The sequence below is a fragment of the Alexandromys fortis genome, unplaced genomic scaffold (genome assembly GCF_014885135.2).
Source record: "Alexandromys fortis isolate MF-2015 unplaced genomic scaffold, M_Fortis_MF-2015_v1.1 scaffold_3, whole genome shotgun sequence".
Taxonomy (NCBI): Eukaryota; Metazoa; Chordata; class Mammalia; order Rodentia; family Cricetidae; genus Alexandromys; species Alexandromys fortis.
In genome coordinates this window covers 19,979,310-19,997,912 of record NW_026067909.1, presented here as the reverse complement: position 1 = coordinate 19,997,912, position 18,603 = coordinate 19,979,310, and the positions used below count along the sequence as shown (strand labels likewise).

The 18,603-nt window shown below is 43.3% G+C and overlaps 1 protein-coding gene across 1 annotated transcript; it reads left to right on the top strand.

Annotated features, from left to right (window-relative positions):
• The first annotated feature begins 36 nt into the window (after nucleotides 1-36).
• Nucleotides 37-13,101, top strand: Ms4a1 (membrane spanning 4-domains A1). The gene is made up of 7 exons (XM_050137184.1): nucleotides 37-151; nucleotides 4,793-4,966; nucleotides 5,407-5,526; nucleotides 6,898-6,957; nucleotides 8,431-8,667; nucleotides 9,709-9,810; nucleotides 11,409-13,101. Exons 2-7 carry the CDS (start codon nucleotides 4,808-4,810, stop codon nucleotides 11,634-11,636), a joined length of 906 nt encoding a protein of 301 aa, XP_049993141.1. The 5' UTR covers nucleotides 37-151; nucleotides 4,793-4,807; the 3' UTR covers nucleotides 11,637-13,101.
• Nucleotides 13,102-18,603: the final 5,502 nt, after the last annotated feature.

Below are 18,603 nucleotides of genomic sequence, written 5' to 3'. Positions count from 1 at the left end.
GCTGATTTCCTGTCACCTGGTGTCAATCAGAGGCACCAGCCCCAGGCCTGGTCTATCTCACCCATCTTCAAGTACTTGAGATAGGAGAAGCGGACAGCTGACTCAGCCCTGTCTAAACCGGCCCTTGAGCCTTGAAGACTTGGAGACCCAGGTAAGAAATGAGCTTGCTCTGTTTAAATGACTGGAAAGGGAGGTGGATGAGGAGAGTCGCGGTTTGAGAGACTAGAGAGTCTTTCAGACTGGGGTGCTCCTGGCGAGACTTTCAAAGGGCAGCGTGATTTCAGCTGTGGTGATTTCAAGACTGGCTGTGCCACCCTCCTCCTAACTGCCGCCCTCTCAGAATGGCTGTAGGCAATGGGTGGTGAGCAGAGGCCAGCACATGTAAGTCAGAGGATAACCGCAGGAGTCAGTTTTCTGAGGGAACCTGGGCCATCAGCCTTGCCAATAAGCCAGATAGCTGGTCTGATTCATAAGACCGTTTTTTTCTTGTGCTCTACCAGGAAAGGAAATCAGGATAAATCCGCAGGTGATAGGAGACGTAGAGAAAAGGCCCGTGTGTGAGGTACTGCAGTTGTGGAAATAGTGTGGTTTTGCTAGTGCCTGAATATGGGAGGGAGCTGAAGGAGCAAGAGTAAAATCTGCCTCCAAGCCTGAGTGTGTCTGTACACATCCATGCACACACGTGGAAGATGGAGCTTCATGGTAGATGCCTTCTTCAGTCACAAGACAGGTCCCTCACTCAATCTGAAACTTATGAATTCGGCTGGACTGGCTGGCCAACAAGCTCCAGGGATTGGACTTTCTGCACTGAAGTTACAAGTGCATGCTACCACAGCTGGAGTTCATGCGGATGCTGGGGGGCATGCTACCACAGCTGGAGTTCATGTGGATGCTGGGGGGCATGCTACCACAGCTGGAGTTCATGTGGATGCTGAGACCCATACTTAGGTCCTCACGCTTGTGACACATGACCTGAGCCAGCTCATAAGCCCCCTTGTTTAAACCTCTTAAGTCTGAGCAGTTGGCAAAATAAAGTGACCCAAGGCACTGTGCCCAGAGAAGGCCTTTTACAGAGAAGTTTCGGTTGAGCGGCAGAAACTGGTTGAAAAAAATGTGAGCGAAGAGGAAGTTGGGGAAGTGGCAGACAGCAAAATCTGACAAGCTGAAGTGAAGAAAGGGGAAATGGGGTGGTAGCGGGGGACCTTGCGAGACTGTTAGATGGGAGGTTAGGGACTAGGGAACAAGGTAGCACATTTTTGTTTGGATAAGGGCCAGGAATAATAATTATTCCGTGAGTATTTATTCCCTTATCAATCACAGCACATCTTATCCTAATTTTACAGAGGTCATAGATGTGCGTGATGCCACAAAAGAGCGAGAGTGGGTCCCGGGAAGAGGGATTTCTGGAAAGAGCAGCACCTGGTGGGAGGGACTGGGCTGAGAGGGTTGAGAAGGGAAGATGTAAGAAGATTCGCCTGCAGCCATAGGTGCAGGAGGGAGGAAGAATGAGTGCAAAGCTGTTCTGAATGGCAAAGGGGGAAGTTGAGGTTGGGGGCTTCAAGCATCTCAGCAGATGATGGAGTTAATGGACCTAAAACTTATTATTCAAACCAAAACCATAGAAGAAGCTGTGACATATTCAGGGGAATGAGAAGGTGATGTCTCTAGAAGTCAAAAAGGGCTGTGGAAGAAGCTGTGATATCTTGAGGGGGACGAGAAGGTGGTGGCTCTGGAAGTCAAAAGGGCTGTAGAAGTTGCAGTGGGGGATAAAATGGGATGGCGTGTGTGCAAATCAAGTTGTGATTTCAGTGCCAGCATTTTTCGCATTTGTGAAAATAAAGCCCTGTATCGTCACATTTTGACCAATGTGGTCAGTAACCTCTGCTAATCTATCAATCTTTTTTGTGAGCTGGAGTCCACTGAAGCCATTTTGTATAACTTATTTTAATGATAAGGCAAAGGGGGAGAAATCTACATTTGTGGAGGACATGGACCAGCTCGAATTCCACGTGTCTCCACTGGATGTAATTTTCTTGCACCATCTACAGCGCCCCCATGTGTGTGAGAAGGGGGGAGGTGGATAATTAGCATAAAATGGTATGTCAGTCATATTTGTTTATAAAATAGTAGTTTGTAGTAATATTTATTCAACACTTTGGAGAAATATAGTTATTAGAAAGATACTATTCTAACAGAAAGACAAAATGTTCTTCTCTCCATATTATTATTGCCAATAGTCCATACAGACAGCCCCACTAGACTCTGCCCAAATAAAAGGTTTATGTCAGCAACAACACAGAACCAAGACTTAAGGAGCCTCTGGTAACTACAGAAGAATTATAGTGCTAGTCCAGCCATTTTCATCTCCCCGAATAATTAATGATCTTGTACTTCAAGTCACCATCACTAAAATTAGTCCCCTAGAATGGAGTTAAGTGAACTTTAGTTCATTTCATAGTTGCCAAAAGATACTGGGAAAAATTACGGGGACCTCTATGCACCCACTAAAAGGAAATGCAATGCTTACTAAAAGAGAGAGGCATAAAAAAAAGCTGGGAAAAGCACATCTAGTATCTGTGGGGACACAGTACATGCTCAATTAAACAGCTACAGTCATACAGTGTAGCCTGGGGTTCACAGAATGGCCATCGGTATCAGTGGCTCCCCAACTACATATAAGGTCTTTGCAAAAGCATGCCCCACATCCAGGGACAGGATACTTATTTGTGATGAGAGCAAACTGGTTTCTGAGATTTTTCTAGATCTAGACCAGAACTCAGTTGAAAATTCCTTGGTAAGTAAATAATTTTTATTTTGTTTGGCGGTCTCGTGAGATGGTTTGTGGCATGAAGCAGATTCCCCTGGGGCCAAGTGACATCTGGTAATTTAGAACAGGAGGGAAATGAAGTGAGAAACTCTTCCCTAAAGCCCATGCTGCAGACAGCTCATGTTCTGTATCACTTTAGGTCGTGTAGAGTGTGCATATTTTGAAGAGAAAGGAAGAGAAACCAAACTGTCCCCCACAGGAGTCAAAGTAGTGAGTCATGGACACTGCAGTTGACAAGTTGAAGGCTTTACTGTAGATCATTAGTAATCACACATAACTTGTCTGCCTTGTCCTCTCCTCTGGAAAGCAGAGGCAACGATTCATCCCTTGTTGCCTCTACTGGGCTCAGAAGAGATGTCCCAGATGAGATTTCCTTGTAATTATAAAACTGGCAGAAGTTTAAGAGATTAACTCCTCAGCTCTCCGAGACATTAGCGTAAGTCTCAGGAGCCCGGGTAGTCTTAATTCCCAAGGCCTGTTCCACAGCTTACAATCAATAAAGATGAGGCAGAGGTGTGGTCCTAGAGAAGGATATCCAGGGCACAGGAAAATATCAAGGGAATTCATACATGTGGTTGACATCCAATAGTAACCAATGGATGAAAGCTCCCAGCAAACAGCATGTGAAGAAGGCTGGATGGCCTTAGCCTGTCAGAGCTGGGGAGAATGTGGTTCAGCACCTCATCGCCTCAGAAACAACCGTGAGCACTAACGGACAACACTCACTACCCTCTTCCCCTAGGCACATATACGCACTCATTCTTCAGAATTCTATGAGAAGGGTACTGTTCTCACTTTACAGATGGATAAAGTGGAAACTACAGCTCAGAAGTATATGAAAAGAATTACAACAAGGCAGCTGATATTTATTAAGATGCGCATGTTTTGCATAAATCTATCATTCCTTCAATGCTTACTGAGAAGCTTTAACACGAACATTATTTTAGCTGCTGGTCAAGAGGCAACAACGTCATTTATTTCTGTAGAGAGAAGACTACAATAAACAAGTAATTTGCCATAGTAATACTTGGAATGTGGTGAACAGAACAAGATGTATTGAGGCAGAGAGAATATGTAAGAGCATGCGTGATAGGCTGAGGGTTCAGACAAGGCCTCTGGGTATAGCCAATGTTTAAACCTGTATGAAAAAGTCACAGGAACATAAACCGTCACCATCTATCTCATACAAGCTGTGGGACAAGAATCATTACCACTTCCAGTCTAGAGCTGAAGAACCTGAGACCCAGAGAACTTGTCCAGTACCTCAGAGTAATTAGAATTAATGTTTCAGAGCACAGTCTGACTCAGGGGCTGTGATCTTATATGTGACGACAGAGCATTCTTGATGTGACCTGCTCAAAGTCAGAGTTGGAGGGAGAGAGAGGCCTAGAACCATACCTTCATGACTGTAAGGACAGTTCTTACCATAATCAGGCATGACACCTGTGGGCCACTATGCTGTTCAGAGACAAATAGATAAACAAGTCAATAAAAAATATGTTTTGCAGAAATCATAAGAAGAACACCAAAGGAGGGACCAGCTGGACAAACGCATAGATCAGGGATGAAGTTCAGTGATATTTTCCTAACGTTCACAAGGCCTTGGCCCAAGCACCAGCACAGACAAAATCCATATGAACATAAATTCATAGTTGTTATGGGAGTATAGCTCATTGGTAGAGTAACTGACTGCATAGTGGTTTGGGGACATTAATATGTGTTCAGACATGATTAGCAGGCATGCTAGCTCAGACTCCTGGGCCCGTATGGCCTTACCTGAGATAGATCCTCCAGATCCTTTCCTAGAGCGTAGGGCTAGACCTTGCCTCACACCTGAAGCTACTAGGAAGATGGCATGCCTCAGTGGCACCATCAAGAGAACACTAAGAGAAGTCTTAGGTAGTGACAGAAGATAAGATTGCCCAAGACTCTGACACTGATCTCACCTGACTGTTTTATTTTCAGAAGTTTGAGAAGAGAATGACAACACCCAGAAACTCAGTGAGTGGAACCTTCCCAATGCAGTCTACCAAAGGCCCCCTTGCCATGCAGCCTTCTCAAACGTCGAACCTCAGGAGGCCCTCTTCACTGGTGGGCCCAACACAAAGGTTCTTCATGAGAGAATCCAAGGCTTTGGGGGTAAGTCTGTTCTCTTCCATTCCACGCCCTGGAGATGCTCTGGCCTACAGATGCTAATGCTTCCGGCTATATATGGAACTCAGCCTACCTTGCACAGGCAGATCTAAGTGTGTGTGTTCTTTATATTTCACACAATGGGCTGAGCCAGAGGATACAAGGGAGTTACTACCTAGATCACTGCAAGATGATCTTATAGCATCTCTTGGCTTGGAGGTTAAGGGTCTTCCATTCTGGTCTATTGTTTAAATTCCAGACACATCTGTTCCTTGGAAAAACCCTGTGTGGTGGGAGAGAATGAGGAAGCAAAATTCTTGGCAGTGTTACTGCTCCACTTGGTACCTTTGCACGGTCTCTAACCCGGTCTCAGGCTTCCCACCTTGCCTTTGACCTCCACCCGTGATGGGCTCAGTTCACCACCAGTGCTTTTCTTCTCTCCCCAGGCTGTCCAGATCATGAATGGCCTCTTCCATATTTCCCTGGGGGGACTGCTGATGATCCCCACAGGGGTCTTTGCGCCCATCTGTCTGAGTGTATGGTACCCTCTCTGGGGAGGCATTATGGTAAGTTAGGATCAACAGCAATCCTTTGTAAGATCTTAAAGGAGAGGGAAAAAAAAGTCCAAGAAGATCTAGATTGTTTCTGTGTTAATGAAGATGGGCAGGAAGAAGGTTACTGGGTTGACATAGCTAAGTGAGAAGAAGACAGACTACACCACTTGGCTCGTGTGGTTGAGCATGGCCACGCTTCGTGTGGATTCACAGAATGGAGCTCTGTCAATTGTTCCCAGGGAAGGAAGACTGCACAGAGCAGGGTCTTTCCACAGCTAAGTCCAGGAGGGTGGGAGACACCAGATATTTGTGTTTGGGAAGGAGGAGAGATATGGGAACATCCAAGTACCTGCATCTCACTACAACTTGTTAGTTACTATGGAACCTGATGAAATTATTCCCATCCCAAATAACTCCTCTGTATGTCTAAATACAGCAACGTTCTTCTGGGCTACTTAATGTTCATGTTTCCCAAACTTATAATTTTGTGTGTGCCACGAGGCTACGTAGTTTTTTTTTTTTTTTTTTTTTTTTTGCCAGGACACTTTTCATGACTGTGTCCCTCTAATGGTGAGTTCAGAATTGAAGCTTTCAGAATGGAGGTAGATTGGTTGTAATACCTTTCTGCACTTGAACCTTAGGAAAGGATGTTGAGAAATAATCACTATTACTTCCTATCATGACCAACATTTTGGTGAAATGTATATACTCAAGATAAGTATGGCCTTATGCACTATGTTAAGGCTGTTAAATCACTATGACCCCAAAAGAACATTTTCACTTACTACAACTAGAGAGATGGGCTGGAGAGATGGTTCAGTGGTTAAGAACAATGACTGCTTTTCCAGAGGACCTGGGTTTAATTCACAGTACCCACACACATAAAATAAATAATAATTTACTTTTTTATTTTAAGGAGGAGAATAAGTATTTTAATTCATACCGACATTCTCTCCTACCTATGGCTCCAAGACACCAGTCCTAACTGTGTTTTAAAACTAGTGACTAAGTCAAATTAAGGAATAAATCATGTTACTGAGGGTAATTTCTTATGTTTCTATTTGATGATATAGGCCCAAAGGGTTCTCACTGAGACAGAAGTTTGAATTCTGTCTCTCTTATTGTCTTCCTAACTAATGGTCCCCTGAGGTTGAACAGCACAGAGTGGGTATGTGAGCCTGAATAACGAAGAAAAACAGCTACCTAGAAATAACTTAATGGGATAAAATTTGATACATAGTTTAATGAATGATACTGAAAATGCAGGTGGTTCCTTTCCAATAAATCATCAGTGGAAAACAGTGACCCTTTTCTGCCTCTCCCTCTCTGCTCCCTTTTCCTCCCTCTCTCCTTCCCCCTCCCTACCCACCACTTTCTTTGCAGTATATTATTTCGGGATCACTCCTGGCAGCAGCAGCGGAACAAACCTCCCGGAAGAGTTTGGCAAGTAATCGTATGGCTTTCCCACACACCAGACACAATGGCTACTTTCTCAATTGAAAACAAGTCCTGGGGACCCTTGGAGAGCTTAGCGATCATAGAGTCTCTAGGAGCGAAGGATCCTATCTCATTCCAGTTATGATGCAACTTTCTTCATAAAAACTACACCTGGCATCTGCCTTAAGTCTATCCATAGCAAGAGAATCCAAGGCAGAGCTCAGAAGACAGCACTCACAGCCTTTCCATGCTGGGTCCCCTGTAGAGATGATAGACCTGCCATATTCTGAAAGAAAGTCATTTCTCCCCCACTATTTAGGAAAATGTTCTGATCCATATGCTTGAGTCAGGCTCTAGCTAAGTCAGAACCCTGAGTAAGTGAATACAGGGGTACCCCTGACTTTTCACCCCATGAATGGAGGGACTAGTGCTGACATAGGGGATCAAGATAAAGATGAATGGGGTGTTGCGTGTGACAGTCTGGTGGAATCTGTAAGGCCTACAGTGTGTTCTCATCCTTAAGGATTCGTTTATAGCATCTTAAAAACAAGTAGCATACAGAATTCCTAAATCTGGATGGGGGACCAGATCGCACTACCAAATTTCTCTCCAGAAAACCCTCTAACAATACCTTCACTTGCTAACCTAAGTCACTGTGAGCTGGTAAGGATCTCAGAGGTTTGGGATGGCTCTTTTCTACACACGGTCTGAAAAATTCCATTTAGAGGAAGAGATAAAGTGTTTACAAATATTAAATACAACCAAAACTACCAAATTGCTATTAATAGGTCATGTAGCTAGGAATGAAATATGTGTTTCCTGAAACAGCCATCAATAATGCCATACCATTGTGGCACTTGGCATGGGATATGTCAAGCTTTGATCACCCATGCAGGACAGAGCAGTCACAACCACGTCCTCTGGCCTGCGTATCAAGAGACATCTGCCCTAATGGTATTGGGGGGAGACAGCTGACTGGGGGTGACACGGTCAGTAGGGAGTGGAAGCATTATTATGTCTGATGCATATTTTTTACTGGATGGTACAAACCTAGAAGGTTCTATCTATATCTGCATCAACCATCTTTAGTCATGATATAAAATCCTTCTTATCCCTCTGCCCACTGCCTCATTATGCAGAGTGATAATAATCTAGGTGCTCATTAAGTCTTACTGCACATCTGGGGAGATGGGGACAATGAAAGAAGTCCAGGGATACAACATGTGGGTAAGGGACCGCTGGAATTATGGATTCGAAATTGGGTGGATTTGGGTAGATGGTGATTGAATAAGATGAGAAGCCTGGAAAAGGAGGGAGAAGGAGGCTAAAAGATGTGCTTCACAGTGACAGAGAGGCTAAAAGCTATAGGGAGAACAGAACCAGCATTCAGGTGTGCCGGTGGCAGCTGGAACCCCACACCCAGCTTTAGCTTTTCTGCACAGAAATGAAATTGAATGAACAAACCTGCCTCTGTTCCAGGTCAAAGCAAAAGTGATAATGAACTCTCTGAGCCTCTTTGCTGCCACTTCTGGGATAATTCTTTCAATCATGGACATACTGAACATCACAGTTTCTCATTTTTTGAAAATGGAGCGCCTGAATCTTAGCAAAGCACCTAACCTGTACGTCGATATCTACAACTGTGAGCCGGCTAACTCCTCGGACAAGCACTCCCCATCTACGCGGTACTGCTACAGCATGCAGTCTGTGTTCCTGGTAAGCACAGAAGCGGGCTCCTCCGCAGAGCTGTGCTATGTTTTATTATGAGCATCAACTCTGGGTCCAGGTAGTCTGTGTCGGCTATTTTTTCTGAATGTGGCTTTGGGCAAAAGCCCTCCTCATAAACTGCTTCCGTTTCTCCAGCTGGAAAACATGGAGAGTGAGAGTGATACTGTGTAACTCCTTGGATTGATTTGAGAAACTAACTAGTTAGCATGAGCAAGGCACTTGGAATCATGGTACAGAAGATGCTAACTGTAACTTTATTATTTCTTCTGAGAAATGGGCTTGCTGTGTAGCCCTGGCTGGTCTGCTGCTGACTATTTAGCCCAGACTAGCTTCAAATTCGCAACAATGCTGCCTATTCCTGATGCTGGGATTACTGGCATGTGTCACCACACTTTATGTGTTCATCATTGTTAATATCATTGGTGACATTAATATTATTATTAATAAAAATATGGAAGAAATGCAGAGTTTAAAGGGGAAAGGCAATGTGTTTCCCAAGTGTTGTGGAGTTTCCTTGGTGTGATATCACATCCTCTAAAGTGGATCCAATTTCCAGGATCTCATGTAATCCAGGTTGGCCTTCACTTTGCTGTGTAGTAAAGAACCACCTTGAACTTCTGATCTTGCCTCCACCTCCCCTTGTGCTGGGATTACAGGCACCTGCCACCGTACCTAGTTTACACAGTGGGACTAGAACTCAGGACCTCAAGTATGCTGAGCAAGTACCCTACGCATGAGCTACTGTACCTGACCAAGGTGACAGAATTTAACGTGGGACTCTTTCTTACAAAGAATTGATTCTTCAGTTCCCTAAGCCCACCTTACTTTCTTCCTGGGTTTGGCACGTGGGCTGTAAAAACGCTGCCTTCAGTAGCAGCCAGTCCCCTCAGCGGTTCAGCTTACTCACCTGAAGAACTGAGCTGATTTGACGCTCAACCGAGTTCCCAGCATCAGGCGTCAGGCGTCAGTGAGCACCAAGCACGCCATCTGCCGTCATCTCATCTTTGCCTCTGTTCTGTTGGTTTCCAGGGCATTTTGTCAGTGATGCTGATCTTTGCCTTCTTCCAGAAACTTGTGACAGCTGGCGTCGTGGAAAACGATTGGAAAAGAGTGTGCTCTAGATCCAAACCTGTAAGTTGGAGTTGCCTGTCCACAACATCTTTCTAGAAAATTAGTATCTATAAAGAACTGTTCACATAGAATAACCTGACAAAAAATTTGAAACTAGGAACTTCATTGGAATAAAATGGTTTTATTCTGTTTTTGGACAACAGAAATGACCAGTAGTGGCAGCAGATGTTTTGAAGGGTAAGTGAGGCTATGGTCAAGCAGCTCCTGCAGTTCCTCACACCTGCACAGTGGGCCTGCCACCAGCTTTCCTTGTCCTTGGCTTCAGACTCCCACTCCCCCCTGTCTTGGTTACTGTCCTACGGCAGTGATAAGAGAGAACATTTATTTGGGGCTTACAGTTCCTGAAGATTAGCTAGAGCCCATGACCATCATGGGGAGGAGCATGGCAGCCAGCAGGCAGGCGTGGCTCTGGAGCAGTAGCTGAGAGCTCACATCTGATCCACAAGCATGAGGCAGAGAACTAACTGGAATGGCTCCGACTTTTGAAACCTCAAAGCCCAACCCCAGTGACACATCTCCTCCCACAAGGCCATATTTCCTAATCCTTCCCACAGTTCTACCAATCACAGAATAAGTATTCAAAAGTGTGAGCCTACGGGGGTGGGGGGGCATTCTTACGCATACCTTAATTACATGCCCCTCCCAACTTAATCTGTAACGTGGGATGGTTGAAGGCTGGAGGCTGATAAAGTTGCTGCTTCTTGGATTTTGCAGCGCTCCCCTCTCCCCCCACCCTCTTACCTCATTTCACTTCCAAAGCAATGTATTTCAAAGAGTCTCCAAAGCTGGGAAATATGAATGTTCCAATAGCAACCCTCTTATAAACTTCCTCAAAACTACAGACTGTAAGACTTAGCTTATAGTTTCAAACCCATCACTAATTCCTTCATTATATAGATGAAGAGACAGCAAACTGAGACTAACTTTCCATCATTATGATCACTAATGGCAAATTAGTTCTGGAATACAACTCCTCTATTTTGGTGTTATTTTTCCATGTGGTATGATTATTCTGGGAAAAGTAGCAAATGCCTGAAGTCCTTAACAATTAACTTGGACTAGATTTGGTGAGAATTTGCATGTCCAAGTAGCCAATCCTGGAATCTGTTGGAGGGAGCAGGGCCCCTTTCTGTCCCAGCCGCCCAGCTAGCTTACACCTGAAATAATCACACAGAAACTGTATTAATTTAAACACTGCCTGGCCCATTAGCTCTAACATCTTATTGGCTAACTCTTACATCTTGATTTAGCCCATTTCTATTAATCTATGCATCGCCATGTGGCAGTGGCTTTCCGGAGATTCTAACCAGTGTCCGTCTCCAGCAGAGAATCCATGACCTCTCTGACTCTGCTTTCTTCCTCCCAGCATTCAGTTCTGTTTTCCCCGCCTACCTAAGTTCTGCCCTATCAGGCCCAAAGCAGTTTTATTCATTAACCAATGAAAGCAACACACGAACAGAAGAACCTCCTATACCAGGCATCTATAGTATATGGCTAATTAAATGAAGAACATGAGAATAAGTTGGCATTTGAATATATGTAGAGTGTTAGGAGGCATGTCAAGGGTAAATGTCAAGAGGCATTTGTTTGTGTTCTAGAATGTGGTTCTGCTAGCAGCTGGACAAAAAAAAGAACAGACGATTAAAATGAAAGAAGAAATCATTGAGCTAAGCGGAGTATCTCCCCAACTAAAGAATGAAGAAGAAATTGAAATCATCCCAGTGCAAGAAGAAGAAGAAGAAGAAGAAGAGGAAACAGAAGTGAACTTTCCAGAACCTCCCCAGGAACAGGAATCCTTGCCAGTGGAAAATGAGATCTCTCCTTAAAAGTTTTTCCTCTATAAGCATCTTCATTTAGAGAGCTTCTAAGACACATAGTTACCCCTTCCTGCGGTCTTCCACGGCTAGTCTCCACGTTTCTACAGCTTATCTTTGCATAGAGAAGCCATATCTAGCTCTCCTTCCCATTTGGAGAATGTAGCAATTGGAGCAGACGGCGTTGTCCCTTGCTTGCGAGTCTTATGAGGGCAGAAATGCTGCAGGACTCCTCATCACCTTTCTCTGGGACGGGCATTTTCGTAGTGGTAGTGCTTTTTTTTCCGTTTTTCCAACAGCAGCTGCAGCTGATGGAAAGGACACACAACTGTCCCATCCACCTCTGAACTCTCCGACTCTACCTACATTTTTGGTGGAGTCCTTTCTGCATTGCTCTCTTAGGGAAAATAGAAGCAATGATGGAAGGGAATGAGGCACAGTTTTTTCAGGGGAAAGGTCACTGTGGTATGTTTCTCAAGCTTCTGGATCCCATTTGGAAAGCTGCGAAAGGCAGTAACTAACCCTGTGTCTGTACAAACAGCAGACCTTACACATAAGCGAGTCTCTGTGTCTTAACTTTGTCCAAACCCTGTTTCTGGGCTTCTGATCACATTGCTTACCTCCTTGAACCCTTTAGCCAAGAGAAGAAAGGATGGTGTGATATAACATGTACCCAAACCTCACACCATAGACAACAGCTGGGCTTACAGGGTGCTGTTCAGAGGATAGAACAGTTTACGGAACACTTTCATGTGATCTCTCACGACCATGAGAGAATCCCTAGCACTATTTTACAATTAAACTGAAAATAGGGAGCAAGCCAATGTATCCTGACCCATCACACCTAATGGCTGTGGGGACGTGACTCAGACCAGCTCTTCAAATCCTGATGGTGTTTGAAATGACCAAAGTATTTATACCCAATGTCTGCACGGCTATGAGCCATGTGTTGAGTCATAGAAAAGGTCAGAACTGGATTTGACACCATCTGATTACAGTATCAGAAAACCAGTCAAGACATTAACATGCAATCAGCTGGCAAGTTATAAGATGTAGATACTAAGTGCTATAAATTATCTCAGAAAGATCAAGCTTAGAAAAAACATAGTTAAGATGCCAACTCTCAGGACACCCTACTTTTCCACATCCCCTCTGTTCATGTGCAGGGAGGCTAGATCCTGACCTAGAAACACTGTCAGCCTAAGAAGATCTTGCTATACCCTATCAGTCAGATATCACAATCAGTTTGCTTTGAGGCATGATGGGTATATGGACAACTTAAGTTACACTCCTCAGAATATTCCCATTTTATGAGCAGTTACTGATGGGGAGGTACTTCCTGTAATTACAAAGAAAATGGAAGTTGAACATTTCCCCTTATGAAGCCTTCCAAACAAGCTCTAGATGAATAAAACTGTGTGTGCACGGCTGCAATGGCTGAGTCCACTCTTTGTATTTCCTTATTCGTGTTATCAGATTCTGCAGCCTCAGTTCATATTTATGTAAACCAATCGGTGTTAGAATAGAGACACACGAGGCATACTGAGCTATCCCTACAAACCTCACGCATGCTCCCAAGGAAATTATTCATCCAGTAGATCATTACTAATTACTGTTCCCTCTTGCAAGCCACAACATGATCCTCCACATCCAACATGGAAGGTGCCCTGCCTAAATTAAATAATATGGCAGTGGCTGGAGTAAAGGGGGGGGGGTGGTAAGAGGTGAGGAACAGCTGAAAATCTCTAAAAGAAGTATTCTAAGTTTCCCCTCTCTGATACTCATCATTTCCTTAAGGACTTTATCCATCGTTAGGTTTTCAAATAATCCATTTTCACCAAATTCTCATTTCTCTTTATGGGATAACTTTAATGTTTATTTAAAAAGAATGAAAATTGTTGCTGACCTCCCCTCAAGAATCTTCTGTCAATGTAGCATCCGATAACATTCCCCAATGGTAGACCTGTTTATCAAAGCAACAGATAATTTCTCTAGCTTTAAGTTAGATTTTCCTCTCAATTTTTATTTTTGTAAAAACAATTTTGTAGCCATAAAGAACAAAATCTTTTTTTTAAAAAAAAAAAAAGTGATTTGCCTGATATACCATGGCAGATACCCATGGTAGGCCTGCCTGTATCTGAAATGATGGAGGAGCAGCAGATGGGGAGGGGTAGGGGAGGGGAGGGGGAGGGGGGCATGGTGGGACTTTGATTGGGATGTAAAAGAAATAAACAAAAGAAGCTAGTTACACCTACTGACTAGATACACATCAGTGGAGAGGTTGCTTGGCTCCATTGTTTAGGGACCAACAATGAGGCAGAAGAGTATCAAGGAAGGAGGCATGAGGTGGCAGGAAGCTGCTCGCCTTGGGGCAGCTGGGGAGCAGAAAGACAGCTGAAAAGGCTTGAGTCCAACAGCTCTTCAAGGGCATGCCAAGCTTAAGCAGCGGATGTTTAGAGGGGACTTAAGAGCCAAACCATAACATGATAAGGCATAGCTGTTAAGAAAGGTATAATTAAAAATAAGACAAAGACCTTAACTTCAAAAATGTTAGTGCTTGATTGAAGACAATAAAATGTATACAAAGATAATGAGTTGGACTCCAGGAAAACTCAGTGGAAAAGGAATAATCATTTCAACAAATGATCACTGGGACACATGATAGCTACACACAAAATAATATAAATAGATAAGCTGAAAGTTTACCTCATACAGTATGAAAATACTAACTCAAAATGGATCAGAATCATAACTGTAAGAGCAGCCATTAAAAAAAATACCTAGAAGAAAAATACAGATTTAATATTTGTGACCTTGAATTAGATAGTAGTTTCTTAAATGTGATACCAAAGTAACAAGCATCCAGCAAAAAAAGCCATCATAAATTTAAATGTTGTGATTTTTAAATACTGTCATTTGACTTATGTGTGCTCATGTGAGCCTTTGTGAGTTTATTTGTAGCACACATGTCACGTGTGCGCTGGAGTCCGCAGAGGCCAGAGGGAGGGGTGTCAGGTCCCCTGGCACGAGAGACAAGTGGCTTTTAGCTGCCACGTGGTGCTGGGAACCAAACCCAGGCCCTCTGCAAAAACAGTTAAACACTACTAACAGTTGAGCCACCTCTCCAGGGCCTAGAAATTTTATGACCTGAAGGACACAATTTTCAAAAGTGTAAATACAACCCACATAAGGGGAAAACACAAATCCTGAATCTGATAAAGGTGCTGTCTCTAGAAGTCACAGAGGAAGCTTAAGTTAAATAATACCTGGACAAATGGCCTAATTTTATTTAAAATTAGCAAACGATTTGAGCACAGATTTCGCCAAACAAATTGTACAAATAGCCAACAAGCAAATAGGTTGTCCATTATGCACTATGAAAATGTGACTGAAAACCTCAGCGACAGACACAGCTTCGCATCATGAGGTCGGCTACCAACAGCAGGAAAGTAGCAAGCGCCAGTGAGGAGCAGGAGGGATCAAAATGCTCATAAAATACTGATCAAAACACAGGCTGATGTGATGAATCTCTTCGGAAAATTATTTTCCAATTACCAAAAATGCTAAATGCAAGGTTTCCATATGGCCCCAGAAGGTTGCTACCGGGCAGACAGATGCCCAAGGACAACAGAAATGTGAACACAAACCTGAGTGTAATTATCCACAGAAAAAAAACCTGAAAATTGGAAACAGCTCAAATATCTATCAACTAATGAAGGAACCGGAAAAATGATGGCCCAGCCATGTGAAAATTCACTCATCGGTTAAAAGGATGCTCTCTTTAGAAACTTAAAGACAACATGCTGAGGAGCAAGAAGCCAGTAAAACATTGTTTGATTCAACTTATATGACATGTTCAGAACGGTTTCCTGAAACTGGAGGTAGAGTGGCTACTAATTGATCTTTCCTCAATCCTGTGAATTTGATAAAAAAGAAAGAAAAAAAAATAACTTAAAAGAGTGGATTGCATGGTATTTAAAAGTGTTTTCAAAAGCTATCATGATATAAGAGGCAGCCGGGAATAACTAACTGACATTATAAGCCCCATTGCTCAGCATCCAATAATTGCTCAATGATACAGCATAAGAGAAAACTCAGTGAAGGTGAACTACGAGGAAAAAGAAACCACTTCATGAAACAGGAAGTATCTGAACTACATCTTAGCAAATAGGTGAGAATATATGCAGAGAAAAAGAGGAAAGACAATCCCTAAAAGGGAGACAAAAGTACATGAATTAGTCACCTAAACTTGATGGACTGAAAATGTGGGGACAGACGAAAGTCCCCAGAGGACAGTGGCTCTTCATTAGGAACGCTTGCACTACCTGTCAGAGAAAAGGGAACTCACATGCAAGAAAGTAAGGCAAGGACTTACAGTCCTGTTTTGGAAGTGTCTCAGTTACTCTTCTGTTGCTATTATAAATCCTTCATGACCAAAGCAACCTATAAAAAGAAGAGTTTTCTTGGGCCTATGACTTCAGAGAGTTTCTGAAGGTGGACTGAAGGCAAAGCCTCAGGAAGCTGGAACGGCAGCGAGAGCTCCCATCTCATCCACAAGCCAGGGGCACAGAGCACACCAAAATGGCTTGGGTCTTTTGCCACCTCGAAGGCTGCCCCCAGTGATGCACCTCCTCCAACAAGACCAGGCCTCCTAATAATTCCCCAATAGTTCCACTAACTGGGGAGCAAGTGGTCAAACCTATGAGCCTACAGTAGCCATTCTATTCAAGCCAGCACAGGAAGATAAGGAGAAAAAGCCTCAAGGGGCAAGGAAGAGAAGCAGAACACTGCCATGGAGACGTTCTCAAGAATGAGAGCTGAGCAAGGGCCACTGGGTCCAAGGTTAGGAGAAGTGTGTATAGGAAAGCATTAATAAGAAAAGATAGAGTCCAGTACACTGGAAAGTAAACAAGCTACGAAAAATTCACACTGAGAGTTGACTCTGCTTTTGAGATGTCTTTAATGTAAAGGAGAGAGATGGGCAGGGGTTTGAATAAGACTCAGGACATGAATCGGGTGGCACAGACCTTTAATCCCAACACTCAGGAGACAGAGGCAAGCAGATCTCTGTGAGTTCGAGACCATCCTGGTCTACACAGCAAGTTCCAGGACAAGTTCCAAAGCTACACAGAGAAACCCTGTCTCTAAAAAAAACAAACCCAAAACCAAAGAAGCTTGGCAAGAAACTGTTCAGACTAGGTACAAGGCCATGTTCCTTAGCAAAATGAACAAAATGTATTGCCTACCATCATCAGTGTCATTCTGAGGACAGAGACTAGCTGTACCAGCGCAGACAGAGTCTGTCTCCAGTAGGTACCCAGAATTCTGATGTGTTAGTCTGCATCCCAGCAACAGCTGTAGAGCAGAGGATGCAATGCATACCTGGCACTACATACTGCTCGTGTCACTTCCGGTTATCACTGATGTCCTAACACACTTCCAGGTGTCATTTCCAGTTAACTGAAGTCCTCATGCGGTGTTGACGGTAGTGTGTGGTAGGGCACCATGCTCTGGATCCTCAGCTTTGACAGGAATAACCACTACTGCCAACACAGTCAAAATAAATTTGCAGGTTGCAGCCTCAAGGACAAGGACTCCCAGGTTCAGCTGAGAAGTGGATGACTCTAAAATGTCCCAAAGCTCTTGTCGTGTAACAGCTCTGACATTAGTCGTCATTAGCTCTCGCAATAAGGGGCCACCCACCCCTTGTGACCTACAGCTCTGCTTTCATCTTTGTAGGAAATGAAACTTGTTAAAAATTGGCTTTTGCATGTTACAGGAAACAGCCGTGATGAGTCTTAGCATATGACAGGAAGTGTGTGCTGCAATATGTTAGAAAACATTATTAAAACAACTTAAGCAGATGACACAATTTTTTTCTTTTAAATAAACTTGATATAGGTGCTTGTCAAAAATAGTAAAGGAAAGCTTGTCCTCGGGTGTATTTACAGACCTTTTACCCACACAGAACTGCAAAAGAGTCATTTGAACATCTTTTCTCCTAGATGCACTGTATTGAATTAATTCTTTGCTTTTTCCTCACACTGTTCCATGTTTGAAATTTTACAGTATCATAGGTGAATAGCAGAGTCTTTCTTTCTTTGGGATAAGCAAAATGATGCCATGTCTTACCAAGCCTGACATGACAGATTCAATGAAGTATTTAGTTACATGACTAACTCTTAAGAAAAGTGCTGGAAGAGATATTTAAATATTAATGATGAGCCAGGCGATGGTGGTACATGCCTTTAATACTGGGGAGGCAGAGGCAGGGGAATCTCTGTGAGTTTGAGGCCAGTCTGGACTCTGGACTATAGAGTGAGTTCCAAGACAGTCAGATATACACAGAGAAACCCTGTCTTGAAAAAAAGAATAATAATGATGATCATGGTAATAATAATAACAACAACATAGAGCCAGAGATTCACTTTGATGAAAGTCAGAGGCCATAACATAAAAAGTCCCTAAGAGATGACTTGGTTTGACTCTAAGTTTCCCACACTTACTTCAATATTTCATTCTAAAATAGTCTGCCATCCAACACAATATTAATGCCATCATTTACTGTCCTGGTTAATTTCTTGTCAACAAGAAACAAGCAAGAGTTTTCTGGGAAGAGGAACATCAATTCAAAAATGCCTTGGTCAGATTCCCTGTAGGCAAATATGTACAGCATTTTCTTGATTAATGTAGGAAGGGCCTAGAACGAGACTCCAGACTGAGCGTACCTGAGAACAAGCCAGTAAGCACCACTCTGCCATGGCCTCTGCTTCAGTTTCTATCTCCGGTTTCTTGCCTGGAGTTCCTGCCATGACCCCTTCACAATGAAGAGAACCTGTGAGATGAAATAAACCCTTCCTTGCCCGGGGTTTTTTGGGCATGGTATTTATCACAGCGATAGAAAACTAACTAGGGCATTTCACTAAGTTCTTTGCTTTGCTTATTTTGATGTTTTAAGATAGACTATACCTACCAAAAG